Below are 22881 nucleotides of genomic sequence, written 5' to 3' on the forward strand. Positions count from 1 at the left end.
CTCTCTCTCTCGTCTTTTTTTGAAGATGACTTGGTTTTGGGAATTAAACTCTCCATCCACAAGTGTTATAGCGACAAAAACTGTCAAATGAAATATTGAACACTTGTCAAAAGACCATCTAGTCCTTATTCTTCTCTACCTAAAGTTCGAATCACCTCACACCCTCGCTTCTCATCGTCATCATTATTAGATCACTTGCTCTGGACTGCAGGAGCACAAGCTCTAAACTTAGAGGTAGGCTTTGCCTCTGATAACTACCAGAGGCAAATACCTTCAGGTATTGGCCCACACTCCACACGCTGGCCAGATGGGTTGAAAATCCTGATGTTCGCATGTTTTTCTCCTTACGATATTGACGAAAAGGATAAGAAAGAAACATTTATTGCAATGGACATCACAAAAGACAAAAGAGGTAAATAAAAAACCAAAAAAGACAAGAGAACAATGGAAGAACAAGTAAACTGAGCAGTGCTACCCTGTCGCACAGCGATGCCCATCGCAATGGGTGAGAAAGGCCATGACACTGGTTTTCAGTGTGCCCCATGCCGAGTGGGATAAGGGTGGTTCTATTCTACTCTACCGGAAACACACTATAATCTCTCGTTTAATCCAGCAACAAAACTATCGGAACTTGACGTTTGACTTATTGTCAACTTGACGTCCATGACATTAGCTATAAAACAGTTGACAGTCGCTTTCTCGTCGTCGTCTGTGGTGGACAAGGGCCTAAGCTAAGGGTTGAGTGAATTATTAAGCATTTGAAGTACATGAGAGGCGTCTGGAAGTGTTCCCGATGGTTTTGGCTGAAAAATAACCGCTCACGACGCGTCGCGTGCATAATGGATGTGTGATGGAATAACGTTGTTGTTCGACTTTGGGTAGTGCAAATAGAACAGTCAGTTTATTTTTACAGTTTACTACTATGACAAAATTTGACATTCGTATGTCTAAGACTAGTTTTTGAACTTTATTATTTATTTGAACGCAGCGTGGACGACCTGATAAAGGTAGCAGAAAAGCGCTGGATGCAGGCCGCTACCAACCGGGCGATGTGGAAGTCATTGGGGAGGCCTATGTTCAGCTGTGGGCGTCCTATGGCAGAAATTATGATGATGATGATTTATTTGGAACGCGACAAACATAAAGCGAAATGTTCAAAAAGACTTGGTGATTGCTTCAGGCAAAAACTACTGGACAGATTTTGATAAGACCTTATAATTAGAAGCAATAGCCCAGCGGTGTCAGTGTTAGACTGTTGATTTGAGATTCGAGCAACTCACGTTCGATCCCGACGACTTCTGGACTTAAGGTGAACCCTCTTCTAACACAAGCATATTTTTAGCTTTAGGGTTCAAGGGAAAGTTTGTAAAAGATGCCTGCTTGGCTACGTTGAGAAAGATATGTTTGTCAAGCACTAACACCTTTCCGACTCCTTTTGTCGCCAACAGCGATGGAAAGCTTCAAGTGTGATGATTTGCAAAAAGTTCGCAACACGTATTTGTTACAATGAGGGTTTTCGCGATTGAAAAATCCGCCAGATGGCAATACGTAGACGGGAGGTCCAAATGCTGCATGATTGGTTATTTTTGACATGACATTGACAGATATGTCAAAATCCACCAATCACGCAGAATTTGGACCTCGCGTCTACGTATTGCCATTTGGCGGATTTTTCAATCGCGAAAACCCTCATTGAAATAAGGTCGTGTTGTCAACTTTTTGACCACTTTGGGTGTCACGAACTCACGAACTATTGGACGCTGACTGTACCTACCCTCGTCCGTAAATGACATGGCTGTTATCTTTACCCTATGCCTGAAGATATACTCTATTCAGAACTTCAAGATCTAAAGGTAAACCACAATTCAAAGTACATCGAAGTTGATATGCAGGCAGTGACATCTTATGTCTTTAGCAATAGAGTCGATTTTGCGACAGAAGTGTATAGTATGATATGCTTCGAAGTTGCTATACGGGCGACATTAACGTGGTTGAATTTAATACCTTATTCACGTTATCTTTAGATCCGTATTTAAATGGAAGAATATATGAATAAGAAAATTCAGGGCACGTATCGGCACGAGATGGTTTGTTGGTTGAACCAAACGCTGCCAATCATACGGGCTGATCGTTTGGGGCTTATTCTTATTTCGTTTTTTATTTATTAGCGTCGATATAAATACTTATACAGGGTGTAATTTTATACTTGATCCAACATAAAGGCTCAAATGCTTAAATCCAAAGAGAAATCCCTATCCCGATTCAAACATTAAAAAAAAGCTTTTTCATTTTTGGACAGAAAGCTCAATAAGCTCATAGTACTAAAATGGCAGCTATTTTTATCGTAATTTAAGTGAAAAACAAACTCTTCTTATTTGAAAACACAGTGAAAAGTCCTATATTTCATTTGAATGAAGACGATGCCAAATAAAGTATATAAATCCGTTATCACGAGCGGTCCATTAGATGACTGGGGGTTTGAACAAATCAGTATAACAAAGGCTGGAGCCAACGTATGCTCGTGCATTAGTGTTGAAAGTCACGGACTGGGGGTGTATCTTCGAATCACTCGATATTTAACGCTTTATTTTATAACTAGCGGCCGCCCGCGACTTCGTACGCGTGGATCCCGTTTTACGTATCAGAACAACAAATCGGATTTTATAAAATTTGTTTGTATGAAAATTTTAAAAAATAAAATGGTGATATTTCTGACTTCACCACACCATTTATATGCCCATGTTAACATGGGCTAGTGTCGGCTCATATACCCATTTACCTAACACCCTGTATATTTAGATGCAAACAGCTAGGGACTGGAATTCACTGGCTGCTGCTGTTTTTCTCGAGCATTATAATCCGGGCCAGGTGCGATTGCAGTCAAATAGGTACTTGCTAGCTTTAATCCCAACTAATATTATAAATGCGAAAGTAACTCTGTCTGTCTGTCTGTCTGTTACGCTTTCCCGCTTAAACCTCGCAACCAATTTTGATGAAATTTGGCATAGAGATAGTTTGAGTCACGGGAAAGAACATAGGATAGTTTTTATCCCGGTTTTTGAAACAGGGACGCGCGCGATAAAGTTTTTCTGTGACAGACAAAAATCCACGCGGGCGAAGCCGCGGGCGGAAAGCTAGTGCCATATAATTGGTACAAAAGGCAAACTTAATGACGTAAAGGCACTCTCTGCCAGTATTTTTTCTATCGAGCAAGTAGATTTACTTTCAGTTTTCAAGTTTTTATTTATTTCAGGTAAAGTTACAGTAGGAATTTAATTTTTGAAGAAGCATTAGCTTGATTTTTTATTTATTTGATTTTCAAACATTGTTTATTTCTTGAATAACTCGTGCGTTTTATAAAGTGTGAATCTATTTTTATTAGGTATTATCATAGTAGGTTTGTTTTTAGCTTGGCTTCAAGTCTCACGTACCTAAATAATGTTTTTTAAGTATTAGTCTAAAATTTTGGACAAAATTCAGCTTGAAAAGCTATTTCACTGCCAAATAAAGACCCTAGAGACCACAATCATTTGAAGAATCACTGAAGATAGCGAATTCCATTGAAAGCGGTGAATAGTTGCGAACAAATTTGAGAATAGGCCCCCCGGGTGACGAAGTTAGGTCTTTGTTCATAGTTTTATGAGTTGTGTGCTTGTTGTATTTGGTTAAATCTGGGAAACGTGCGGTCGTTTGTGTATTTGTAATGTTGCTTTTTATGCTCAAGGTTTGTGATTTTAAAGTTACGGGTTTACGCAGTAACTTATTATTTATTTATTTGGGTTGAATTTGATTTATGTGTGTTAAGCTTTTACACACGTTATCGACGGTTTTTATATTTTTTTTCAATACATATTAAAATGTTAAGTATTACTACTTTTCAAGGTCTTTAGATGTTGTGGAGATTGTTAGTAATTTTGTCCTTATACTACGTATAAAATATAAAATAATACGTCAAGACAAATAATAATAATAAATACTCTTTATTGCACACCAAAGAACAGAACAGAAAGAAAAGGTACACATAAGGTACAACTAGGCGGAACTATTCATGGAGTGTTAATTTAACAAATATTTAAGTTAACACTCCATGAATCTGCGGTATCTATGAGATAGTTAAATACAGGGTGTGTCGATTACATCCCTTTACTTATATCTATCACACCACAGCCTGTACAACTGAAACATGTGACAATTTAGTCTTGTTCTAAATCTAGTACAGACTGCAGACTATTCGCGGCGCGCTCCCGCAGCGAACCCAGCATGCACCGTGTAGCGGTAAAAATATACTTATTTTAGCCCATAAAAGGGTATCGATGTACTTCTGGTAGTCTCCTGCTGGTTGTTCGTTATTTTAGTTTGAATGAGTAATGGTTTAACTGACCGACTGAACTTTAATCTATTTAAAATCATTAAAGTACGGGATTTTGACTAATGCAGAGGTTAAGGTAACTTCGCATTAAAATCGAAATGTACAGGTAAATCATGGTTCGAAGAGCAGTCGCCCGGCAAGCGGAAGGTCGTGGGTTCAATTCCCGCCTTAGGCAGTTCGATTTTTTTAAGTTATTTAAGTACAATTTTCAAATCATGTTTCATTTAAACGTATTCGTCCCACTATCACACTTTAGATACCTAGCTCATCAGGATCATCAGGATTCCGGGTGAAGCTCGCTTCCACCTTCGGCCTGATCGTCACTTACCATCAGGTGAGATACAGGCCAAGAGCTTCCTCGTTGTGGATAAAAAAAACCTCAAAGCTTTTATTCAGTACCTACTTAATGATAGATCGCCCGGAGTCCTGCCAGCAGGACTTAAAGTACTTCCGGTAGGACGCAAAATTAAAAGATCACAGTTTCGTAAGTATACATTGTACAAATTTCAAATTTACACGAAAAAATAGAGTGTTTCTCTCTCTTTCACCCAATAGTGCCCAAGATCGAAAAACGCGACTAACCGTTAGTCGGAGCCCGATGGCGCACGAGTATACACGGGGGCAGCGCGTTCGCGCTCGCGCGACACATTTTGACGCGCCGGGCGTGGAGTCGGCAACATTTTGGCGATAATATTATAATGAATGTGAAGTATTCCAGCCTAATCAAACATTTATAATTTATTTCTTGTTTTTGTTTTTAATTTGTAGTGTATTTGTAAGTGATAGGTGTAATTTCTAATACAAAGTGACGTACCAAAGTAATTAATTTAAAGTTCCTTATTATAGTTCCTATTAGTTAAGTTGAAAGAAGATAAACAAGTTTATAATATATTAAGAAAAGTAAAATACTGGTTAAACAAAATGATTCTACGACATGACTTTTTATTTAATAAACACTAACCAAGTGTTTACTACTTCTGGTGAGGATGAGTTCAAATTTGAAGGTCACCGTACTGCTGGAAGGACCAGCAAGCAAACACGTACAAATTGCGTACTGCGGGCAGGACTTGCGATAATCTTCTGGCAGGACGTTTAGAACAAAAGACCAGTCCTTCCAGAAGAGCCTTCCAGCAGGACAAAGCACCGGGCGATCTATCATTAAGCCTTCTCCAGGGCGCTTATACACGTCCCAAATATAACTTCTTTACGTTAACTTAAGTTTGGAGCTATTCTCAAAATGGATAATATTAGTACCTGATACCTACTTACGAATTCTGTCCTTGTTCTAACGTCTATGAATAGAACGCAATAATCTAAAGTAGACTGGAACATAGACTGAAATCCAAATCCAGGCTCGACCTGGATATGTCGCGAGCTGACTTGCCGGTATTGTGGCTAGGATTAGGGTGGGGCCTCACTGACAGCGGGTTGATTTATCTAGTACTTACATAAATGTTAGATATTAGAATAAATGATTGGAAGTTACCAATTGCTGCGCTGCTTCTTCTCATCACTGGCCCATTTATTGTCCCGAAGCAGTGGTAGGGTTAATACTGACACGTGTAAAAGTGCTTTTTAAAAGCCTATTTGCAAAAATAAATAAATTTTATGAGTTTTTTATTGAGTTATTGAAGGTGTGACTGGTTATTTTATATAACCAGTCACACCTTCAATAACTCAATAAAAACGTACCAACGTAAATACCTAATATGGAAATAGAGGACATAACTTTGACTAACTACGTGACCATAATAACGTGATTTATAGTAACCTCCAAAGCACAGCGCACTCCTTATATTTTTTCGGATAGTCAAGTTGATGCTGCAAAAATACAAATAATACAAAACATTGTGCCCTGTCCATATTAAGAATACAGAACACATCAGAAATGCAAAGATTTTCAGGGATGCTTGTGAACTTTACCTATTAACAGTGAGCACAGTGGTTTGATTTTAAAAATGATGTATTGTCCCAAAGCAGTGGTAGGGCTACAAGCACAGAATATAAGTACCTACAAGCGCTTTTTGAAAGCCTATTTGCAGAAAATAAGTATTTTTAATGACTTTATTAAAAAAACAATCTGTGCTGTGCTGTTGTACTATGATTACCCGTCAGATAAAGCTTCAAAGTTTTCCGCTAACAATAAGACCACACCCCATTCCCAAATTCAAGTCAAGTGTTTACTAATAACCCGTCTAATTATAGATAACCACGGTTAACGCTTGCCAGCGCTAATTCACGGTTAATATTGAACCATCCGCGCTGTCGTTGCGTGCGCGCAGGTTATGAATGACGTCAAAGAGTGATTAGGATTGATGGCTGTGTCTTGCGATAAGGTCAGTGGACGGGAGTTTGTGTCTTGTAAGGAGCAATTATTTTTTGTGCTTGAATTAAAGAGGTCTATACTTCGCGAGTGTCTACTATCTATGACAAGTGCATTGCGTAACAGTACTTTAGATATTGAATACTTACAAGAAAATTGCTACTTTACTTTTTGCGTATTTGTTCTTGCGAGTTTTTGTAAGTACTATAAAGAGCACAGCTCTTCAACTGTCTACATTGTGTCATTTTTAAACAGACGGGTAGATGGTGGGTACTCTAAATACTCATCTGTCTAAATAATGTCAAAACGTGTACTGAACTGTACTGATATCAACAAAACGCTGCAGTAGGTAAGTCATGTGATATTTAATTTTCAAAGCTTACCGAGAGAAGTAATGGATGCAAAACGTTCATTTCTTAAATTGACCTTACCGGGCATCGAACCGGCAACACTTGCACTGCTGTCAACACTAAATCGCGAATAATATTGATCCATTTGTCTGTCGTTGCGCCCGTGCCATCGCAACTATGACGTCAAGGGATAGCTGCGATGACATCTCTGAAATATGGGCTCACTCGTGGTAGATCTATTAACTTTCATAATACAGGGTGTACGTTCATTCGTTTCAGCCAAATGACGTCCACTGCAAGACAAAGGCTCCCCCCTCAATGATTTCTACGTCACCCGGTTGGCAGCGGCCTGCATCCAGCGCCTTCCCGCTATCTTTATGAGGTCGTCGGTCCGCCTTGTACACACAAGGTGTCTAAAGTCTAAACTCGCTGACATAGCCCGACGGATTAGCAAGCTGACCACTCTTGTAGCGGAGTTTTGGGCTGACACTGTATAGGTATGTTGTCGACACGACAAGAAGAAGAAGCAAGCTGAAGGCAATGGGCAGGGCACATAGTACGCAGAATTGATGGCCTATGGGGCAGCAAAGTTCTGGAATGGAGGCACGAAAACGCAGAAATGTTTATTATCATGAAAAATTGGTACAACTGTCGAAACTTGTAGGGGAAAGATTTATGAAAAAAAATGCAACCACCCTGTATTGTTTTAGTTATGGTTGCAATACAACTTTGTATATCTCGTGTTTGAAACATTTAGGTTGAGTGTTTATTCGACGCATTGAAAGCGTATAAAGTGCAACTAAATGAAAATGAAAAGAGTTATACCTCTTTCAGACGATTAAAATTTATTTATAACTTTCCATTAAAGTTATGAGTTTCTACTTACGTATAAACCTAAATACGAGTAGGTACTATGGATTAGACGTTTTTAATTTTTATTCGATCGAAGTACGCGTACTTACATAGTACCTACTAAAGAAGCTTCACACCTAAATACTAAAATACTTATTGGACCACAATTTTTGTTTTTTAATTTCACAACTGGGCACGCATCTTGAGAGCTAGAGAAGAGAGGAAGGTTACATTTTTGAAGTTCATTAACACTGAATTCAGTTCTTTAAGTACCTATATTAATGACGAATATTTTATCTTATGAAAGTCCTAATTAAAAAGCTTGTATTGTAGCTTTTTAGCCCTAAAAATAAATGTAAAATGTCTTGTTTTTCCAACGTTGAACTCGACCCCGAAAATTCACCTGTACCTACGCTTTGTGAAAAAACACACAAAAGTTGTGTATTTTCCTTCCATTCACCGCGTGGGAGGAGAGCAAACAATCGCGAGGTTTCCCGCCAATATTTTTGACATTTCACGTCAGATGTTAAGGCCCACACACACGAGACCGGTTAGAAAATACATTTCAAATCAATTCAAGTCATTTAGTATTTGCGTTACATGTGTCTTTGCAATTTTTCTCTATCATTTTAAGATCAGTCATTAAGGTAATTAATTTTTTGCAAATAGACTATTAAAAATCACCTTTACACGTCACTACTTCTTCGGGACAATAAATAAGCCCGTGCTGAGAAGAAGCAGTACAGAAAATTCAGTCACCTTAGTCCGCCTCTTTTTCAAGTAGGAAAGAAAGAAAGAAAAAATGTTACTTTAATACAAGTGTTACTTTAGTAGTTACAATACATACGGCCTTTTTTTATTTTCTTTTTAGGGAGGCAGCATTGAACGTCTTTCGGCTGAAACAACAATATTGACGTGAGCTAGCTTATAAAATTTCATTTAATTTTCTTCATAGTAAGTTCTAAGGCCCGACACTAGACCGTACAGAAAATAGTTTTATCTCTATCATTCTACCTGAATCCCATATGAGTAAGAAAGACAGACATATCAAAATCGTTTTGCAAAGTTTACCATCTGATTTGTAACCAGAGGCAAGCAACGCGCTCTGCATAATTCATAACCAAATACTTCTGGCTTTGTGTCCTCATAACTTTATCAGGATAATTCTGTACCCCCAGTGAAAAGGGATCTAACTCGACTTAGATCAAAATTGACTTTAAAACATAATGTGAATCTCTGAAAAATTAGCTATTTTTGTANATAAGTAGAAATTTTTGGACGATTTACCCTAAATAACCTGAAATAATGATTCCTCATAGTGTAATTACTAATGTTTGTTTTACAACTTTTTCTAAAATTAAAGAAACAAAAAAATATCAACAGAAATGGCGTAAAATGTATCACTTTACACTTGTTAGCGGGTGGTCAATTCAGTGTGGTGTAAAATGATTTATATCCCATTACATCACTTTACACGAATGTAAAGTTGCCGTGCATGGCGATATAACAGGGTTTTTATTTAATTGCGAAAAAACTACATGCTATATTTCCCAAACTGGCACACTGCCTAATTATATCTAACATTACCTTTTACCTAAAAAATATTTCACCAAGTTATCTCTAATAGTGACGAAGCAGGATTTTTTTTAACTTCAAATGCGATTTCCCAAAAATCACCATTTTTGACTTAACTCCGTTTTCACTGGGGGTACAGAATATGGAAAATATAATTTTATTCAAAAGCAAATAGGATTTCTTAAGCAGGTACAAGTTGTCAAGCTGCTCAAAATAAAAGATCATTTTATTTTTTCACCATCAATCTCAAATTTTTAGGTGACCCCTATAAAAACAAAATTCCTGTTATGTATTACCATAGGGGTCACTTAAAGATTAGGGATTGATGGTGAAACTGGGCATTAGACTCTCTCCTGGACTTCATAGTCTAAAGGACAAAATTATGGTTTCGAGTTAAACATATCGAGTTCAGGAATGGTCACCAATTTGTTCACTTCATATGCCGATCACAAAAAGAATGAATTCTGTCTGTAGTTGGTACTGCAGCGGGGGATATTTAAATAAATAGGCAGCCTAACAGTTCTGCTTGAAACTTTGAGACAGATTTTCGAAAGCAGTTCTGGAGAATCAATATAATTCTGTGCGATTTTTATGCTGATTTTTATAATTCTATGTTGATATCTGAGTGACCTTGATCATATAAAATACCTTCATATAAAATTCATGCCTCTCAATACTAAACCTTCTATATTACAATATTAAACAGTAATAAATAATGTGTCGCGTGTGCCATAAACACGATTCAGCCGAGCGATATACGCAACGCGACACGAAGGCTGCGCTAAACGGATTACGATGCGGTTGGAAACAGCTGCAGATATAGTAATGGTGTTATGTTCAGTACGCACTTAGCTCAAACTAAATTGTACTACTTTGGTCCGATTCGACCAAATTTGTATCAGAGAATAACTCCTGGTATAACCAGCCCTGTTCATCTCCGCGAGTTTACATCGAAAACAAAACACGCACGATGACCCCCTACAGGATAATATTCGACAAGGCCTCACATACGAGCGAACATTGACTCACGCACGCGTATTCTTGTGTATGATGGAAAAAGTAAAGAAAATACTGTGAAGTATTTAACTGCCTAAATAATAATATAAACACAGAATGTACACTGAGAGGTAAATAAGTAGTTAATATTATTCATGATAATTCATGCTAAATCATGTATTTCCTCCACCATTTTCTGCAGTTTGGCACCTCACGTCACATCATTTTACCGAAGTCAGCCCTATAGCTTCGGCGCTGTACCGATCACTGATGTTTGTCAACAAAATGGTGCTTGACTCTTGAGACAAGCTAAATTACACCATATTGTTAATGACATTGAGCATACATTTTTTTAAATACCTTCGCGAAGTAAAACTTCTGTGCGTAGTACCAGGCCTGTTCATCTCCGCGAGTTTACATCGAAAACAAAAAAACGGACGATGGCCCACCTACAGGATACTATTCGACAAGGCCTCACATACGAGCGAACATTGACTCACGTACGCGTATTCTTACGCGCGTAACACAGAATGTATTTTTTTAATTTGCCTCAAGACACTGAGAGGTAAATAAGTAGTTAATATTATTCATGATAATTCATCTTAAATCATGTATTTCCTCCGCCATTTTCCGCAGTTTGGCACCTCACGTCACATCATTTTACCGAAGTCAGCCCTATAGCTTCGGCGCAGTGCCGATCACTGACGTTTGTCAACAAAATGGTGCTTGACTCTTGAGACAGGCTAAATTCCACCATATTGTTAATGACATTGAGCATATATTTTTTTAAATACCTTCGCGAAGTAAAACTTCTGTACGTAGTACTTATTATTATTCTGTGGTAGTACTTATTATTATTCTGTGGTAGGTATAATTGCACATAATGGCACATTGACAGTTTCAGTATGAGAAATATGTCTACTTACGTTACCATCAATATATGTATATCCATGATACATGTATATTTACCTACAAAAATATTCACAATTTTACAAAAGTTAAGGACACACATAATATAAATACCAGGCATAAGGATAAACTTTACTTACCCCCATCAAGAATAAAAATGTTAAATACCAGCCCCTACTATATGTCGGTAAAATTATTTAACAAACTTCCAGAATATATAAAAACTGAACCAAATGTTAAACGCTTCTCTAAAGCCCTTAGACACTATTTAATATCCAAATGTTTTTATTCAATTAATGAATACCTAACAATAGATCATAAAAAATATTATAGCAACCAACTACTTTAGTCAATAAGTTATCAACCTTAATCCTACTTAGATTGTAGTTATTTTATAAGTTGTTTAATAATAATAATATTACTTATTATAGTTAATTAATATTAATAATACTACCATTAATGTTTAAATGGCCACCTACTCTATTGCGATACCACTCAGGTAACTAAGTTTTTAAGCTCCTGTATATTATGTAATTTACAGCATTACAAATTGTCACTTAGTAAGCAATAAATATTTTGAATTTGAATTTGAATTAATATTAAGAGTAGGCGCACACCGTTGATTTTTCGTCGGCCGATAGTTTAGTCGGGCAGTTGATCAGTATGGGCATGTATGAGAGTGCGCACACTACGCCGATTCGATTTGGCCGATTCTTCATACAAATTAAAATCGGGCACAACTATCGGCCAACTAAAAATCAACGGTGTGCGCCTACTCTTACTCTTGTTTGGTCGTATCTACCCTTACGGGACTATTCCCACCTCTCGTTCCCACCGCTGCAACTCCTGTGTAGCCAGGATCTACAGCTTGACCGCCAATAACCCAACCAGTGAAGGTCAAATTTGTCCCGGGGGAAAGTTAAACTGTCATTGGACCCGCAACTAAATTAATCAGAAGAACATAAGAGTTCGAAGTTAAGTTGTACTACTTTTGGATTTGGGTCAATAATTTTATATTTGTAGATAGTCTTCAGTATTTAAATTAACCCAGGGATAATAATTATCCATAAAATTCCTGGTTTAAACCGGTCACAAGGTTTCGATGGCTCTTTTATAATGCGAACAGCTACCTGCTGCTGTCTTTCCCGAAGACTATAATCCGGGCCTTTTCAAGGCGTGAGTGAATAGGCACTTACAGGGCAGATATGTACCATCCTAGACTGCATCCCACTTAACATCAGGTGCGATTGCGGTCAAATACCTGCCTTGTGTTGCATAAAAAAACAAAAGGTTAATTGTAATTTAACTTGTCAATCGATTTGAACTTGGTTCCTTAATACCTTATTAGCCGAAGTATGTTGTTTGTGACAAAAGAAGCGCATTAACGAAGCTACTGGTAATCTAATTTGAAAAGGAAGTTAATCATCAAATTCGAATTGTCTGAGAAACATCCTGTTATGTATGAACCCAACTATGAAGGCATTACGATTAATTTACTTAGCAGGTAACCGGCTGTTAAATCTATACTTCTAGACTAATCTATGTATACTAATATTATAAATGCGAAAGTAACTCTGTCTGTCTGTCTTGCTTTCACGCCTAAACCACTAAACCGATTTTGATGAAATTTTTCATAGAGATAGTTTGGGTCCCGGGAATGGATATAGAATAGTTTTTATCCCGGTTTTTGAAACAGGGACGCGCGTGATAAAGTTTTTCTGTGACAGACAAAATTCCACGCGATTAAATTGTAGGTACGTCTTTATTATAGATAATTAAAATCAATTGACGATTTGTGAGGAATCGAAGGAGAGTGAACTGTTGTAGATTTTAATTACTCTATACTTTCCAACTTAGGCAACTCGATTTTTCAAGTTATTTAAAATTTTGTTTGAGATGCGACTCTTATCGCTAGAAAATTTTAATAACTACTTACTATATCTACATGGGGAACAAAACCACACCTGCACAGGTGCGGCTTTCTTCCTCAGTCGATGATGCACATGATGTCGTGCCCTGAGTGCCCAAGCAAATGCACGCAGGAGGATTTAATGAATGCTGCTGAGAACGCCACTCTTGCAGCGGAGTTTTGGGCTGACACTGTGTAGGTTTGTTGTCGACACGATAAGAAGAAGATAACTTTATGGCACGCAGTGACGCAAGCCATTGGACCTACGTGTCCAATATGAATCAAATTCAGCTATTCGATTGCGTAAACACACGCGTACAAGTGTACCCGCACCTTAACACCGTTCCGTTTCACACTCAAACTGAACCGAAATAAAATTAACTCGGCAATACGACCTCAACCCGTTCCACGGATCGTAAATGCAGCGTAAACGCAAAACAATAAACAAAATTTAACGCGCACGGCAAAGATAAAACATGGCCACTTCGCGAAAACAATGCGTCGCCATTTTTATTTATCGATCAAAGGTTTAGGTCTGCAGGGCTATTACAAGTGAAACTTAAATCAGTATTTTTCAAATTCAGATAAAATTAAAAATATTATTCACAGCAAAATACATAATATTGCGTTGAACAATTTACAAAAAAATACATTACATTATGAGAACATGTCATTTTTAATAATCATAATAAGTTTGATGTGCTGTCGTCTGTGCAAGGTTTTCATTATTGCAATTTTAAATCATTGGATTTGTCTCAAAGGGGAATGTACCTACTATTACTAATTACTAGATAGATACTACTGATTTCAATTTCATTCTGTATAACGCTTTTTACGTAAAATCGACTCTATCTGTCACTCATGATGGTATTTCGCTATGCAAGAGAGGGATAGCAATGTCCAAAACTTCTGATAACGTTTTTAGAGTAGCTCTGTCGTAATATAAGTTTAAGGTGGCTGTAAGGAGACGTTAAGTTTCCTTTAGGTTCTATTTTCGGCTGGTGCAAGCTTTTAAATGAAACTTTAAGCTTTTAAGTAGCGTTCTATGTTTATCCTTGTGTGATTTAGATTATTTTAGGAGATTTGCAACAAAAAAATGTTAGATTTGTGTCACGTTCCTACTACGATTTGACAGTACCGGTTGGTGCGATGAGAAATGCAGATGTTTTGTTAGAGTAAGATGGCTTTAGAATAAGTAAGCCTTAGTGTGTAGCATTCAGAAAGCTGGTGCTTATTAAAATTTTGCCAAACAATAACAAAAACATAATTCCCACTGTTCCCTAATTTGTTTCCCACCTGAACCATAGAATTCAGCTGAACAAAGAAGGCCGACAATGCAAGTTAAAAATGTATCGGAACTCGGAATCACCGGTGGGATTGCGTTAGCAAGCACAAACAGTGCCTTTTTCAATTCAGGTGCCTATTAAAAGTTAACGAACAACTGTTCGCAAAGATATTGAAAGAATTTCTACCACTTTTTTCGTGCTTGCTCTGTCTGTCTGTCTAGTGGTAAGATCATTATACTCAACTTGGAGGTTCTGGATTCGATTCTCAGTTGAATCAATTAGTGTATGCTTTTGTTCTAACTTTACATTGTTGTTAAGTTTGTTTAGGCTAACTTAGTCCATCAAACCCCAAACGGTCGCATACGGTCGCGTATTAATTAATTTCGATTTGCGGGGCTTGAAGGGTTAGCATATTTCTTGCTGTCTGAAAACGAAATAAGACTGTGTTTTAGAAGAAATGTATCTAATTGAGCCGTTTCAGACGCCTATGGTAATAGTGGTGGCTCAAAAGTCTGATACTACTAGAATAAATAGTTTTCGCTTTTTATTTTCATATCTTTGTTTTTTGCCAGTTTTTTGCCTTACTATGAGAATATGTAAGTGTTCTCATAGTAAGGCAAAAAACTGGCAAAAAACAAAGATTGAAATGATTGATTTGATTTGATTCTGGCAAAGAAGAACAGTGATTCATTCCCTGGTATCCTAATCACGCGGTATTTCTCTCAACCGCCGTTTTTTTCACATCCGATAATCATTAGAAACTTCAAAGTTTATAGCGAACATAAATAATATACTAACGTTAAACTGTTTTTTAAATACTGGAGATTGTAGCGCTGGTAGCGCTTCCGTAGTTCGAGCTCTCGACTAAATCCGAAAGATCGCCTTTTTTCAGTGCATGAAGTTTTAAATTAATCAAGTTTCTTAGCTTCAAAAAGTTTGTAATTTTTCCCTTACAATAAGTAACTCGTTTCAGCCAAATGACGTCCACTGCTGGACAAAGGCCTCCTCCAAGGTTTTCCACAATGAACGGTCCTGCGCTGCCCGCATCCAGGCTCTTCCCGCGACCTTTACCAGATCGTCGGTCCACCTAGTAGGAGGCCTGCCCACGCTACGTCTTCCAGCCCGTGGTCGCCACTCGAGAACTTTCCTGCCCCAACGGCCATCGTCTCTACGAGCTATGTGCCCCGCCCACTGCCACTTGATTTTAGCAATTTTGCGAGCTATGTCGGTCACTTTGGTTCTCCTGCGGATCTCCTCATTTCTGATTCGATCACCATCAGTGGCAACACACATGGCAACACACGGCAATATTTGATTTTTGAATTGATTGCTTTAATATTTTATTTTATTTATTTATTTTATTTTATTTATAAGGACAACCAACAAGACAAACACGCATAGCTACATGAAATTACTATAACTAAAAGTGCTTAAAACTAAGTGCTGTCTTAATTAAAGGCTGCCACGGCATGCAATGTGGACAGTAATATAGTAATATGCATAATTTTTGTTTCATTTGACAAAATTGAGTGATACAAGTGAGACTCTATCCGATGACCTTTCAGTTACCGAGTGACTGCTCCAATAACTGACTGACTGATTATATTTTAGTGTGATGAGATTTTCTATTAACTGATTTACCATTTACCAGCGACCTCCAAAATCAGACCAAAGCTACTTCATAACGTAATTCAAAGTGCTTTGCACATTATTTGAATAGCGAATGTTCCTAGAAATACATGAATATTGCTCGACAAATAGTAGAGCCGTTTCGATTGAAATTCATAGCGCGTTTACATTTCAAACGTTCATTTAATCAACTGTTTGCACAATCGAAAGGCGGCCATTTCTGCAAACCATTTCACCATAAATGGAACCCATCGTCGGGGCCATAAAACAATATAAACATTATTATCAAAATACATGCCTTAATAAACGTTCTTTAATGAATAAATTATACCTACCTAGTCAGTTATTATAGAGTAGTAGTAAATATTATAGATAAATAATAATTTGTCTTTGTTTCTAAAAGATAAAAATCTTTGGGATGTTGGAACTGCTTTCGTTCGCATAGTAATATTATTTGTAAACAATTTTAAAAATGGTGAATAAAATAAATTGATTACATTGCAGCAAAATGTTTTTAAAATGCCTATTTAAAAAAGGTTAATGGTTTGTTATAAATTAAAATTCTGTCATTATTTCTAATCATTTCGTCAAAGAGCCGTCACCTTATGATTTCATTCTTCAGATCTTCATGAATAAGATACCACCACGATAAGAAGAAGAATAAATATTATATCCTTGTACACGCAGCGTACATTGTACCACAGAAGAATAATAAGTACTATTATTGTACATACGATACTTAGCACATCAATCGAAACGAAACACTGTAACATAACATCTTATGGCATTGGAATATGGGATATTATTCAACAACAGTGTATACTTTGTTATGCTGTTGTTACCTATGTTACTGTAGTCAACTTTGGGTTTTATTGCCCCAGATAGTGCTAGAGTAGTAAGGTGCTTTATTTATTGTCGTAAGATACAACTTTACTGCTAAAAACTACTATAGTCTGCTTGATAAAGTTTCAAACTTCAAGCAATAGGAATTTCATTATTCGTGGCGAGTTAAAAACATTTTTTTGTCTTTTACAAGCATGGCAAACCTTGGGACAAAGATGACTGTGTTTCAACCGCCACTTCTCAATTCATTCATTCAATAACATGTTGTGTACGCTGATTTTGGATCTCTGTTTAGTTATTTAATATTTTGTTAATTTTATGGCTATGTAATTGACAGTGATCTGTTTGTGTTTAAATAAACAAATAAATCAATTCAACTGGAACTGAGCTGGAAGTATGTTGGTATGTTGTCCCGAAGTGGTGGTTGAGCAAGCTACATCTGGTGGGCCCATACTATAAAAAACTTGAATGTCCCACATATTTACGAGTATCTACTATATAAAAATAAGTCGGGTTTTCCTTCCTGACGCTATAACTCCAGAACGCACGAACCGATTTCCACGGTTTTGCATTCGTTGGAAAGGTCTCGGGCTCCGTGAGGTTTATAGCAAAGAAAATTCAGAAAAATTTAACAAACGAAATTCCAGGCGGGCGAAACCGCGGGCGGAAAGCTAGTTTATTATATTTTAAACCTACCAAATTTTGGATTAGCTGTTTTATGATTCCAAAAGGTTTTTTTACAATTTTATTTCTATTCATAAGTCCGTAAAACTCCTCAGTGAAACAAAGCCAAAGTTCAACCATTCAAATGCCCTCTTCCCCTACTCAGTGGTTTCTAAAAATACGAAACATTATGTCAATACCACTTTAAAAAGCACTTGAAACCTATAAAACGACCTAAAACTTTGACCCCTCTCAGCAGGGAAAAGTCTTTTTATTGCTTAAATTATAAAACCTTTTTATACCTTCAGTAGTTTCGCTTCCTTTTCTAGAAACATTGCATATTTACGTAATTAAATACTGTAAAGGTATTATAAACCTGTGCTTCTAACTATGCAATGCATTATTTTTCAGTTATGTTCCTGAGATGTGTGATTTATGTTTTATGAAAAAAAAAAAATATTTGAGGCCAGGGCCCATAAAATTTCAATAATAATTGCATTAAATAATTAAAATCATATTAAATCAATCAAAATAATAGATACAAATAAATTAAATTATAATTATATATATAAATATTAATATGTGTCATTATCAAATCGAAATCTAAAACGAATTATAGCACAATACATATAAGTTTAGGTTGTAGCTATGATATGATGATAACAGTAAATGGTCCCCACCGCTGCAACTCCTGTGTAGCCAGGATCTACAACTTGACCCCAATAAAAACCCAACCAGTGAAGGCCAAGTTTGTCCCGGGGGAAAGTTAAACTGTCATTGGACCCGCAACAAAATATGTAAAACCAAAGATTGTAGTTTATCTGATATACCTACCTACCCACAGGCTACGAAGTTCTCTGTCAGCAAATGGTAAAATCATGATGATGCATGGCATGCAAGTCATCATGCATGATAGAATCTGCGCAGCATTCCTCAATATTAGATCGAAACACAGCGGATACGCCCACTTTTCTAAGCTGACTGATGCATCCACTCATAAATATGCTTCTGTATATTTTGCCGCGAATGCTCGGGCTTGTGAAAATAAACTACACTATTACGCATCACTTCAGCACGTCTTATTTAGAACATGGACATGTTTATGGTCGTCTTTTTGGTGCTCAAAGTCATCAACATAGGATAGTTTGTTATCGTCACGTCAGTAGCTCAAGTGATGAAGTCCCTTTTGGACATTTTACACTACGCTTCTAGTCCCAAATTAAGCAAAGCTTGTACTATGGGTACTAGACTACGGATATAAATATACTTACATACTTTTTTTTGTAAATACATACATATTACATAGTAACATCCAGACCCGTCACAGAAATTAAAATTCATCATTTCGATTTCTGCCCGGCCGGGAATCGAACCCGAGACCTCTCGGCATAGTACCTAGTCCGTTCTGAACCACTGCATCAAATGGCCGACAAAATGCTTACTGCCCGACTTTTGTTTGTCTCCTGCCATCCGTTTGGCACTGGAGTCCGGCCGTTACCCTAGAAATTATTAAAATTTTGATAATCTGTGATACTGATCCTCCTCCTACGTATAATGGGGTGGAAAACCTTGGGGGAGGCCTTTGTCCAGCAGTGGACGTCATTTGGCTGAAACGAACGAACGAACTCTATTGCACCTAAAACAGAGTTGACTGAGACTGTTTTAAGACTTAAGTGAATATGCATTTATCACTCCAAAACCATAAGTTTCCCAGATATGAATAATAAGATGTGGTACTCGATTTAGTGATAATTTTCCTATATCTGTTGTTTTTATGTGTATGTTGAAATTTCTATTCTTTATTATTACATCGCCACGTTTCAGGGCACTTAAACACGTCCCAAATTTTAATATGGAATGGCCTGCCTTGTTATACATATGTGACTCGTGTACAATTTTAACTACCTATATCTCTATCGATTTCTATCAAAATATGTAGAGTCAAATAAACAAGTAAAAGCGGCGTGGGACTAACTTTATTATTGAGGGGTTAACAAAACAGCAAAATCACTTCCACACTTCTATTGGAAACTCAACAGGTATCTTTTCGTCGTATTCGGCATGCGCCTGCAAAGCGAGCCGTAATTAAAATTCCTTAGTAGAAAAATATAGGAAGCAGTTTCTTTGATAAATAAACATCCGCGGCCTTACTGGTTGGATTGGACGAAAGATATATGCGGTTTAACGCTTTATGATGTTGATAATAAAGATGTTTTTGCGTTGTTATACTTAAGGGCTTGACCTTGGTGAGGAAAATGATAGCCGTGGAAACATACGGTGTGGGTTTTGAGACCGGGACGCAGCAGAGAAAGTTTTTTTGCAATAGCGTTTATTATGCTTTAGAAATGACAGGTTTTCTACGATTTATTAATTTAGCTTTTAGTAAAGCTTTTTTGGCAAATGTTTATTATCCTTTAGAAATGGCAGATTTTCTACGATTTTCTAATTTATTTAAGAAATTTTTTTGCTCGCCTTGAATGATATAATAAGGTAGATTACAATGTCTGTTTTAATGTAGGTAGGTACTTACATTATGTTTGTTTTAAAATTCTCATTGTTATTTTTCTGCAATTAGTGCTGGAAACTTAGGTAAGTACCTAAGAACTTTACATTTCATATAAAACGTAACACTCCCGATTTTGCCCGACTAAACGTTCAGTTATAATTGTCGTCTCTACATTAGGACATGATTTTTCAGTAGGTATTTTCTCGGTAAATAATCGCATCGCCAACGCCCCAACTATTCGTCCGTATGTTTACACGTATCTTGCGAAGACACGGCACCGTGAACCCGGTGCGCTGAAAGCTTAATGTATTGTAATTCACGGTCGTGAGAATCGCACGTGTTGATTACAGTTCTTTTGTTTTTGAAGTTTTTCTCAAGAATAAACCACTTTAAAGCATTTATGTTATTATGAACTTACACAGGAGCGGGCTATGCTCGGAGTTTCCCTGCGTGATCGAATCAGAAATGAGGAGATTCGCAGGAGAACCAAAGTGACCGTCATAGCTCGCAGAATTGCTAAAATCAAGTGAATAAAGAAAAAGAAAAAGAAAATAAATAAAATGAAAGTGGGCGGGGCACATAGCTCGTAGAGACGAAGGCCGTTGGGGCAGAAAAGTTCTCGAGTGGCTACCACGGGCCGGAAGACGCACGGGCAGGCCTCCTACTAGGTGTACCGACGATCTGTTGAAGGTCGCGTCGTACCGGTCGCGTCGAACCGGTCGTTTTGGAAAGCCTGGTCTTTGTCCAGCAGTGGACGTCACTTGGATGAGACGAACGAACAAATGTTGGGATACTCATTTATGTACTTTATTTACTAAAAGCACAGCTTAAAGTATGTATTTAATTCAAGTAGCCAAAGTCCAGTGCGCCAATGGACTAGACTGATCGTAGACGGTGAACAAACTTTAATTAGGTACCTATCTTCACCGGTCATATCTACTAATAAAATATTCAACAAGTAAACGATCATTGACCAGCGTACAGTCAGAAATAATTACTATGTACTGAATAAGCCGAGTCGACATGTTGATTTCACAAACGGAATAAAAAATGCCATGAAACTTTACCTACAAGAGAATTCCATGGAATTGCAAGGTTTTTGCTTTGTGTATCTACCTATAAAGCGATTATGGTTTCGATTCGATAGAAATTGAGTTGTGAAATAACTAGCTTTGTGTTCTTTATTATGCTCTAACAAGATTCTTATTAAATTAGTAGATTTTAAAGTATACTTATCAATATTCTGTGGTACTTACTCGTATAACGTAGAATAGGTATTCTTTGGGATTTTTTATGCAGAACAAGGCAGGTATTTGACCGTAATCGTACCTGATGTAAAGTGACATGTTGTCTAGGATGGTGATGGACATGGACTAGGATGAATGGACAGCACTAAGTGCTTGGCCAGATTGCACACACTTGCGTGTGGCGGGCGGGACGCGTTGTACTCAAACGTATGAAATCATGAAGTTATTGGATTGTCCCTTGTACGCACTGACCTATATAAATTATTTTTTGATATTACGACATTTTTCTAATAAAAAAGTTTATACATTTGAGCAGTGGAATCACACCTAAGAAAATGCGCGTTAAATCTGTTACACTTTATAAACACAGGCACTTTAACAGCTTTAATATGACCGCTGAAAGCCCTAAAAATGTGAATCACCTTCCAAAGTCAAGAAATAAAGACTGGTTTGAAAGGTCAGGGTCAAAAGCGGTCATCCTTTGTTACCATTACAATGCCTGATTTATGTATATGTTTACAAGTTAAATGTATCTGGAAATACAAGATGTTTGCCAAATGTGGAAGATCGGAACATAAAGTTTTCGGGATCTAAAGAAATACAGGTACTTACTTACACGAAGGTCAAGAACGAAGGCCAAATTTTTCAATAAATTACGCATTAATTGAAAATGTATGATCTCAAAGCTTTGAAATCAAATTTTACAGCCAACCGAAAACTTTCAGCGATAGAATTAATGTTTTTATATTATGGACCTATGCTTGAAGATCAAATGCCTATACATTACTTGCGTAGTAGGTGCTAAAGATTATTCGAACGTTGAGTACTGTGCAGTGGGCTGAGTGTGAGTTTACATCAATTTACCAATGTATGAAAATTTTAATTTTCGAACGTTTCCCGCTAGGGGCGCTGTACAATCCGTCATACATTTAAATGTCATTTTTTGACGCGCTCACCAGTTAGCGCGTTTGATGAAAACTCAGACTAGGCCCTCTGATACCTCAGTGGATAATAATGAGCACATATTTTGATTACTTTTTGTGTGTGTGAATTTTATATGCGACACTGAGTTTCAAACTCAGCGTATTAGTTGGCATCTCTCTATATCTGTATGGTCTGAAACCTACACTGTTCTCTGTCTCTTCAAACTTTTTAATGGCATTTATCTCTCGTTTCAGTTACGGAGACATGGTGCCGGGCACGATAGCCGGCAAGATCGTGGGCGGCGTCTGCTCGCTGTCCGGAGTGCTGGTCATCGCGCTGCCCGTGCCAGTCATCGTGTCCAACTTCTCCCGGATCTACCACCAGAACCAGAGGGCTGATAAGAGGAAGGCTCAGAGGGTATGTCATCATCATCATCATCATCATTTTCAGCCATAGGACGACCACTGCTGAACATAGGCCTTCCCCAATGATTTCCACGA

General features: G+C 37.3%; 1 protein-coding gene across 4 annotated transcripts in view; it reads left to right on the forward strand.

Annotated features, from left to right (window-relative positions):
- Positions 1 to 22881, forward strand: part of Shal (potassium voltage-gated channel protein Shal) — a 112667-nt gene that overhangs the window by 80353 nt on the left and 9433 nt on the right. For all 4 annotated transcript variants that reach the window (XM_028322694.1, XM_028322696.1, XM_028322695.1 and 1 more), the window contains exon 2: positions 22636 to 22798. In XM_028322694.1, coding sequence (XP_028178495.1) covers positions 22636 to 22798 — 163 coding nt within the window. The remainder of the gene's footprint in view (positions 1 to 22635; positions 22799 to 22881) is intronic.

This window comes from Ostrinia furnacalis, unplaced genomic scaffold, assembly GCF_004193835.3.
Source record: "Ostrinia furnacalis isolate ACB-3 unplaced genomic scaffold, ASM419383v2 OfSCF7708, whole genome shotgun sequence".
Lineage (NCBI taxonomy): Eukaryota > Metazoa > Arthropoda > Insecta > Lepidoptera > Crambidae > Ostrinia > Ostrinia furnacalis.